At 39.7% G+C, this 9540-nt stretch overlaps 1 protein-coding gene across 1 annotated transcript in view; it reads right to left on the reverse strand.

Annotated features, from left to right (window-relative positions):
- col27a1a (collagen, type XXVII, alpha 1a) overlaps nucleotides 1-9540 on the reverse strand; it is an 87710-nt gene that overhangs the window by 32096 nt on the left and 46074 nt on the right. The window contains exons 13-17 of the mRNA XM_063890285.1: nucleotides 6680-6733; nucleotides 4533-4577; nucleotides 2360-2413; nucleotides 1155-1199; nucleotides 377-430 (exon numbers count right to left, since the gene is read on the reverse strand). Of these exons, the coding sequence (XP_063746355.1) occupies nucleotides 377-430; nucleotides 1155-1199; nucleotides 2360-2413; nucleotides 4533-4577; nucleotides 6680-6733 (252 nt within the window). The remainder of the gene's footprint in view (nucleotides 1-376; nucleotides 431-1154; nucleotides 1200-2359; nucleotides 2414-4532; nucleotides 4578-6679; nucleotides 6734-9540) is intronic.

The raw sequence follows: 9540 nt of genomic DNA on the forward strand, positions 1-9540 counted from the left end.
TTTATCGATACATCGTTTTTTTAGGCTGCAGCGCCTGATGGAAATGTTTTGGGCCGTTGTAGCGTGTTTGCACCTAATGGCCACCGTACTATAAAGTAGTTTTGGAAATTAAAATCTTATATCCAAAGCTCCTCAAACTATGCAACTTAAACATATATAAAAATAACCGATACAAAGTGCAGGAGAGTGTTGCAGGTGACCAATGTGCAAATAAATACAGAAATTGTATAGCGTAAAATAAGATGGAAAAAACAGACCAAACAAAAGCGCTGTGTAAAATCCTGATGAGTGTGTGTTGGATGCAGCATGCAGGAGAGTGTGTGTGCATGAACTTTTATGACATTCAAACATGGCAAATGTTGCCGTAGTGACCTACCTTGTCTCCTCTGTACCCGATCTCCCCTTGCTGTCCAGGAATCCCAACTTCCCCCTGGCGTAGAGAGGAGGATGTATGAAAAAAAAGAAATGAAGAACATTAGGAAGAATTGTAACTTCCTACTTCCTAGATCACATTCAGTTTTCTCAACAGACTTTACTCATTACACGCTCTGTACATAATAAACACTCACACACAATGAGACTTGTTCATTAGCCAAGTTCTTCATGTGGCGTCAATCTGTTTTATGAAAGGCTTCATGTACACACACGTCTTTTGGAATAAACTAACATTAAAGAGTAATAACAGTCTAATCATTATTTCAGCATGCATGAGTAGCCTTGTTACAGATCTAAAGTTCTTAATGTGGGTGTATCCAACAAGTCAGACCATTATTATCATTATCAATCGCGTTTGAAAACATTTCAAAATTCACTGGTAGGATGCAGGAAATCAAACAACTTATGTTCAAAAATAGTTTACTAGTTCATTCAACAAAAGGCTCCATGCTGGCGGCACTAAAGGAAACTCGTCACACAATGGAAGTCATACAAATGCCATAAGAAGAATTCATATTAGTGGGAATTAAATCACATCTCATGCTCGATATGAGTTTAAAACATCAGAGGTTTGATTCTGTTTTGCAGAAGGTTGGGCTAAATGAAAACATGCTTTATGTCTAAAGGTTAAACAGAGGGGGCTACAGTCGGATGCAAAGGAGTACATATCCATCACATGCTGCTCAAACACAGGCCAATAACAGGAATATTCAGATCACCTTATCACCTTTCAGTCCTGGTTCTCCTGGATTTCCCGGCACCCCCTGAAACAAAACCAACACAAAGATAAGGAAAGGACCGCCAAAGCCAGACTTCAACTCACATTCAGTCTCATTGGTACATAACGCAGGCTACTCAAACCTGTCTCCAAAACTGCTCATTGCGAAATCTGTTGGACTGGATAAGGCAAGGCCAACAAGACTTTAAGAAGATCCTTCATTGATCCTACCTGTGTGGATGTGGTATTGCATATTTTGTATCAAATGTCCACAAAGTAAACTGGAGTTAAACAAATTCTTGTTTCGAGGGCAAATTTTGAAATATGACCCCCATGCCCCGGGGAGGTTATTCCACGGAAATTAAAGACATTTAAAACCTTTCTTCATGAAGTGTTTACTCCCAATATTTAAAATTGATCGAATTATTCTGTAGGAGTTGTTTTTTGCTGTACACCACCTGCAAAAGGCAGACAATTGCCTAAAATTGCGCATTAAAATCAAAATGGCCAACTTTCTGTTTCCTGTTTACCCCCCGAGTTCTATGGAGACGGCAAAACAACGTGTTTCTTATTTTGTAGGGGTGATGCTTTTGAGACCTTGGCTTTACCCAAGCCCATGACCCAAGAAATATCCTATTTTTCACAACATTTGATAATTGTTACTGAAAATGTACTTTGCACAAAGTATCTTTTGCACTAAAGAACTACTTGCACTACCGTCAAACTGTGTTGATTGTGTCGAACATATGTATATATTACTTAGTTTTAGTTTAGTATACCCCTTTTTACCCCCCCTTTTTTTCTCTTATCTTTTTATGTTATATGTTCTTTTATATTTGCACTGTGGGACTGCCAGAAACGGTATTTCAATGTTCTGTATGTATAACACATGTGGAAACTTTGACAATAAAGTGGACTTTTTTTGTGTGAAGTTTTGCGCAACTTTCGTCAATCAACATGTTTGATTAATTTGAAAGAATAACAATAATTCCATCAGATACAAAAGGGTCAGCGCACTTCAGTGCTTATGCCCTAATTATAGGACACTTTTCATGTGTGTGTGTGTGTTTGTGTGTTTGTGTGTGTGTGTGTGTGTGTGTGTGTGTGTGTGTGTGTGTGTGTGTGTGTGTGTGTGTGTGTGTGTGTGTGTGTGTGGGTGTGGGTGTGTGTGTGTATGTGTGTGTGTGTGTTTGTGTGTGTGATTACCTTCAGTCCATTAGGTCCTGGAAGGCCCAACTCTCCCAAAGGTCCCATATCACCCTGTCGCCAGAACAAGGGACAAATCAGAAATTCAGATTCAGTGACATCATTTACTAAGTACAGATAAACACATGACTTCCATTTAACACACACAAAGTATTAAACAAGACAATACGCCTCACTGTGTTGCTTCCAGATTATCTCTAATGCAGCCATCACATAGCACTCAACACAAAACAATGAGAGGTAATATATGATCACATGTAAGGAGATAAAGACTGAAGCCAAGACGCTGTTTCATATGAAGCCGAAATTAAATAATCTGGATGTAACAAACAAAAGCTAGGGGTAACATCTGTTTTCAACAAATGGAAAAAATCCACCAAATCTGGAATCGCCACAGAAAAATACTCAAATGGTAATGACAAGCGAGCACTGGGTTTGATTTCGTTTAGTCGGGATCTATTAGACGGAGCGATGAAAGGACGCTTGTCAATGTGTTAGATGGAGAGAGTTTTTTGTCACAGCTTCACAGGCTGTAGTAGTTATCTTGTTTTTATTCCTTTGCTGCGCTGCATTTTCTAAATGCAAAGACTTACAGGGTGGCCTTGGCTCAGTGTGTTATATTGCAAAAATGTGACTGCGTTTGGAATTCAGGGTGGAAAGTTCGTAGAAGTTCTTCCTCTTCAGCTAAGCAAATCTAATGCTTTCTAATAAGTGAAAATATGCGGTCAAATCATATGCTTAACTGTCCAAATTGTGGAAATGCATGAAGAAATACAATATATTACACTGTCTAATGTGTTTAATTAAATTATGATTCCTAGGGTTTATTATGAATGCAAGCCAAAGGGCAGCCAACACCACAACCTTTGTTTCTTGGGGCTTATTCTTTGGATAATTGTAAAAGTTATCATAAGTAGAACCATACGCCTTTGTCAAAGATATAAAGAACAAGCGTTGGCCTCCATGAACACATAAAAACAAACAAACAAGCAACAAAAATACATGCATCTCAGCAGACAAACAACAAAAACCTCAACAAAAAACTATCTGACAGACATAGAATAAAGATATAAAAAACAATTCATCTTCATGCATCATTTTGTTGCAGGATAACAGGATGGTGTGTCTTAAAATTATTTTAAACGTCCACCCCATTTGCAAAACTCCAAAGAATGTGGAGGGAAATATGTTTGTAAAGATAGAGAGCATCGAAGGCATAAAATGTCACTGTGGTTCAGAGAAGCCGCACTATATTTCTTAGTGATAAGTTGTCTACTTCTTTAAGAGCATCCTGTCTTCACCCAGAGTTGAGGCGTGCGGTCCCTAGAGCAGGGTGTTTGTATATTTATATCTCTGAAGTGCAGCTGAGTTTCTGCTGGTGCGTCGCATACAGTAAACGCTCACTGAGATGGATGCAGAGGACACTGGGCTCAGAGCAGAGCTGTAATCAGACCTCCAATTACAGGCCTGCTGCCACCACCGGGGACCCAGAATAGAGCGGGAGGATGAAGACGGGACAAGAGAAACCAGGGAGACATTATAATCACACGCAATTATGTGGCTGAGCAGTCAAGGAGGGCAAGGTGACAGTTCCTGTGCAAAAATAGTTAATAAGAGAGAGATTCACAAGGAAAACAAGACGCCTCGTTCAGGGCGGTTTGATTCATCAGGGGGTCACTGTCATGTTCGCCTTGACAGGAAGTGGGACAGGCAAAAGACATAATTTTGTAATTGCGATATATTCTATATAAAACCATCCGTTTCACTATTTTCCCTATGTTTACAGTCCCTGCAGGGATTGGTTAGTTTCCAACCAAATTGGCTAGCAGTGTAAATGACGACGAGAGCTAATTCAGTTTTTCAGTGTCTTTCGTAAATAATTTGGTGCAAATACTTGTCTTTATTGTTAAATGTGTAAACATTTTTTTTTTAAATAATTTTTTTATAATTTGTTTGCCCCACCATACACCATAGCAAATTCCTGACAATAAACTCGATTCTGATTCTGAATTGAGTTTTATTAATCAAGCTGTTCTGTTTCAATTAAATACACTCCTTTACAGCTACTTACAGTATGTCTGGAATAAGAGTCTGGGAAAGTAGGAAGTCTAGACTAAAGAGAGCACATAGATTACCGACAGAAACACACACAAACACACACAGTGCTACTCACAATAAGTCCGAGAACTCCACTTGGACCGGGGGCTCCCAGATCACCCTGTTCAGAGAGGAAGAGAGGGGGACGAGGGAGTAGGTTCCAGGTTTTTGAGTTATTGGCTCTTTTTAAAACAAACATGCTCAGAAGAGTAGCTCAGTGTTCATCACAGCTTATGAGAGGGTGCTGTGTGCATGTATGTGTGTGTGTGTGTGTGTGTGTGTGTGTGTGTGTGTGTGTGTGTGTGTGTGTGTGTGTGTGTGTGTGTGTGTGTGTGTGTGTGTATGTAACGAGTCTGTGTGTGTGTGTGTGTGTGTGTGTGTGTGTGTGTGTGTGTGTGTGTGTGTGTGTGTGTGTGTGTGTGTGTGCGTGTGTGTGTGTGTGTGTGAGTGTGTCTGTGTGTGTGTCTGTGTCTGTGAGTGTGTGAGAGAGCCCCTCGTCCCAATAAGGCTTTTTTTAAAGCGGCAGATTGGTTCTTACTCCAAAATGAAATAATTAGATGGACTTTAGTAAAGATACTCGTGGTCCTTAGAGGATGAATCCTAGTGACTGTGACGTCATGAGTTGCTGAATTTCCTCTGTTAGCCCTGCTAGCTTGTTAAAGTTTTCATTTATATAGTGAAATGCCTCATAGTCTAAGAACTGGTACCACCATGAAGTTGCACCACTTTTTGGAAATGTCAGAAGAACCAATGATCCTTTACTTTTCTTTTAGCGCTATCATCATTGTTTGTTGTGTCTACTGCTAGTTAACAATGTGAGAATGCTAACATACTAGTCTGAGAAAGCTGAAAATGGTATACGTATGTCCCTGCTAAGCTTTAGCATGTTAGTATTGTCATTGTGTGCATGTTAGCTGGATGTTAGCATGAAGCTTAAAGCATCGCTGTGTACAAGTAATAATAATACATTTTATTTGTATTGCACTTTTCATTTCAGCAATTTCAAAGTGCTACAGAGCAGGAAAAAAGTACATCCTGCTAGAGCTGCGAGCATGCCTGTGCATTTATTTTTGCTAAGCAACATAAACCATGGATCTTATGCTTTTTATACTTACTGATTAACAAATAAAAGTGACTCCTAATAAAAGAGACAGTTAGGACTTTGAAGGAGAAGTAATGATAACAAAACCTCCTTTTCTCAAAGGCAGGGAAAAGTTGCTCCTGTATGGCAGAAATATGTATGTTCCCTTGGAGTTCATAAACCAGCAGATTATCAAAGGAATATATGCAAACATCTGATGCATAATTCACATTTTCAGAAAAAGAAAGAAAGCAGGGCTCAGGAAGGATTTATCTAGAGTTCAATTTGTCTGATCTGCCGGACTGAACAATAAGGATGTGTCTTACTTCAAACCTGAATGCACTTTATGTTTATGAGTGTGTTAAAGAGCAACCTGCTGATGTGTTTATGTTTCCATTTTAAAGTTTATCACTCTGACGGATGGAGTGCTACATTGCCAGAATGACTTTTTCATAAAAAAAGTGAAAATGCTCAGATGAAATAAGTTAATGTCTTCCATGTGGACACAGACTAAACACTCTTTTCTGACCTGCCAGTGCTGAATCAGGAACCATTTCTCAAAACAGCATCCTATTACATCATTTACTATTCTTGGACATGACCCCCTAATAATACCGCATGTGTGTGTTGGTGGCCAGTTTACATTAGTGAATGGAAAAGGTTTGCATTTGAAAGCCAAGGCAGTTGATTGGGTTTCCCCCTTAATACTGCAGTTTTTTTTAGAAAACGAGTGCCCAGCAAAATGATCGGGATGGGATGAAATGAAATACTGCAGTAAAGCTTTTCCGGAGTAAAAAACTCACTTCAAATGAAAGAGAAAAACAGAGGCTAACAGCAGGACTGCCGGTGATTTACTCACCAGCACGACCAGAATGTCAGCACTAAAACAGCAGGGCCCAAGGGTGTGAGTTAAAACACTGCTCTCAGTGTGTGTGTGTGTGTGTGTGTGTGTGTGTGTGTGTGTGTGTGTGTGTGTGTGTGTGTGTGTGTGTGTGTGTGTGTGTGTGTGTGTGTGTGTGTGTGTGTGTGTGTGCATGTGTGTTTGTGTGTGTGTGTGTGTGTGTGTGTGTGTGTGTGTGTGTGTGTGTGTGTGTGTGTGTGTGTGTGTGTGTATTGGTTATGTATATAGGTGTTTGACATACTGGTTCTCCATCTGGTCCAGGTGGTCCTCTCTCCCCAAAGTCTCCCGGAAACCCCTGAGGACAGACACAGAGAGGCTTTTATGTTCTCAGCAGCACACACACTTCAAACTCACAACATCCATTAAATGTAAAGGTTCCATTTGATTTATACAAGTACTGTCCACTTTGTTTAACATGCAATATAATTCACACCTCTGTTAAATTAGTAATACAATTATTTTGTGTTTTTTTTTCACAATCTATTCTTTATTTTTGTTATGTTTCATTACGTAACCATTTCTTTTCTCTAATATGCACATCAGATTCATCTATGTAATGTTTCCAATTGATATCATTTTTTTTTAAAGAATGGAAAATAAATACATGTGATATAAATTATTTTGCCAGTTTGTCAGTTAATAGATTAGTGCTGCTACTAGATAGACAAAAAAAAGGCAACTATTTTGAAAGTCAATTGCCTAATAAAACTGATATATACCGTAATATAAGACAATTATTCATGCAAAACTGATCGAGAATTTCTTGCTTTTTTCTGTTTTATATCATACTAAACTGAAAATCTTACTTAACACCTTGAACTTATAGCCGATGAGACTTTTTCTGACATTTTGTGGATCAAACTATTATTATATAATTGATAGATTACTCAATGTTGAAAAAGTTTTCCTTTTAATTACTCAAAGTGTTGCTTATCAAAAATAATATGGAGCAGCTGTTATTATCGACATCATTTAGGGTTGTGTTTTTGGTCACTGTCTCCAGCTGGACTCTGTCTTCTCCTGAGAGAAATATCTTCTCATTAGCCGCTCAATGCTGCACTATGTTCACCAGCTAGTTGCTAACCCTGTCTGACTGCTGTGTGGTGCTGGACAGCTAGTGCCTTTATTATAAATGAAAATAGCTCCATGCTGCGTCTCAAAACAAAACGATGAGAGCACTGAGAGTGAAATAAAACAGTAAAGTTATGGACCAGAAAACCAAAACAATAAGCTGAAAGACACCATCCATCTCCATGGGGCTGAGAGGGAACATATACAACATAAAAGTAGTGATCTGATTTGTTTTATATTAAAAACTATATTAGTTTATTCAAAGTAGACAAAGTGAAATTTATATTTCATTGATACAAAAACTGACACTGACACTGAAACTGTTGTAAAACATGACTAAAACGTGCTCTTCATTGGAGGATGGTGTGTTTAAATCATTGCTTACAGTACCACTAATGCAAATGCAGAATAAACCCGTTCTTCTTTAAGCATGCAGTCAGATTTACAGACTATATTTTCAAAAATACCGCCGACTGTTAGACAAGCAAAAGTGCTGCTACTGTAATTTTACAGCAATTATGACCATTTGTGTCAAACATAACATTAGACATAAAGTAATCTGAAACATGTTCAAAATAGGAGCCTAAGTGCCCCATTATATGCATTAAATCTATCAGTTGTCTGGTGGCAGCCAACTGTTCCACTTAACTGTGGCTAGGCAAGAGCCAAGTAATTACTCTGTCCATTTAGCTGCACAGGATGCTAATCTGAGTTTTGCTAACAATTGTTGCTGCTGCAGAGATAAACCACATCTGCAGAAAGCTCGAGGGCCAATGCTTCTTAAACCCAGAGCATCCAGAACTTCTCCTAATGACCCGGTCCTGCTGCGGCCTCCACACATTGTTCGAGAAATGCTAATTACTGTACCTCCTGTAAATGGCAGCTATTTATGTAGAGATGTTTGAGATACACAGCATATATTTATTTTAATCTGTGTCTGGCCTTATAGAAATAGAATCTGCTGACTAAATGTAAGTCTTTGTGTTCAAATTTACAGACTGTTTGACTTCACATTCAAACAATAACAAATCTTTGTGACTGATGGTATGCTGACCTAAAAGTAACTGCATGTATTCCTGTAATATTACAGTACAACACAAAGGTATTTTGTCTTCCTCTCCAGCCATTGGAGGACATTTGGGATTCCACCCAAAATAGGGCACTTGACGGCTTTGTGGATATTAGAGGTTTTTTTGCACAATAGGGGAAGCACAAGTGCAACAGAAAGCTAGGAAACATGACAGTGACCCAAAGGATGAATCATACATCTGTCACCACGGCTGTACTACGAACTAAGGACAAGTGTGGGAAACGTAGCTCTGCCAAGAACAGCGCTTTGATGGGAGTCATATGTCTGCTTTTACATAGTGTCAGAGATCCTTCAGTAACACACTGCAGCCGCACTGATTGTAAGATAGCGGGTTAATGTGAAAAAACAGCAACTGATGAGCTTCAAAAAGACAAACAGAGCCAAACAAGCAGAAAACGTTAAGTTGAAATGCAGAAATCTTGGCGATACTCTTAGGAAACTTCTTAGGCTATCCATTGTTTTAGATATATACCTCATCACTCCCAAGTGAAGGAGTTCAAGTATCTCGGGGTCTTGTTCTCGAGTGAGGGAACAATGGAGCGTGAGATGGGCCGGAGAATCTGAGCAGCGGGAGCGGTACTGCAGTCGCTTTACCGCACCACTGTGACAAAAAGAGAGCTGAGCCAGAAGGCAAAGCTCTCTGTCTACCGGGCCATTTTGGTTCCTACCCTCACCTATGGTCATGAAGGATGGGTCATGACCGAAAGAACGAGATCGCGGATACAAGCGGCCGAAATGGGATTTCTCCGCAGGGTGGCTGGCATCTCCCTTAGGGATAAGGTGAGAAGTTCAGCCACCCAGGAGGGACTCGGAGTAGAACCGCTGCTCCTTCACATTGAAAGGAGCCAGTTGAGGTGGTTCGGGCACCTAGTGAGGATGCCACCGGGGCGCCTCCCTAGGGAGGTGTTCCAGGCACGTCCAGCTGGGAAGAGACCGAGGGG

The sequence above is a fragment of the Eleginops maclovinus genome, chromosome 8, assembly GCF_036324505.1.
Source record: "Eleginops maclovinus isolate JMC-PN-2008 ecotype Puerto Natales chromosome 8, JC_Emac_rtc_rv5, whole genome shotgun sequence".
Classification (NCBI taxonomy): Eukaryota; Metazoa; Chordata; class Actinopteri; order Perciformes; family Eleginopidae; genus Eleginops; species Eleginops maclovinus.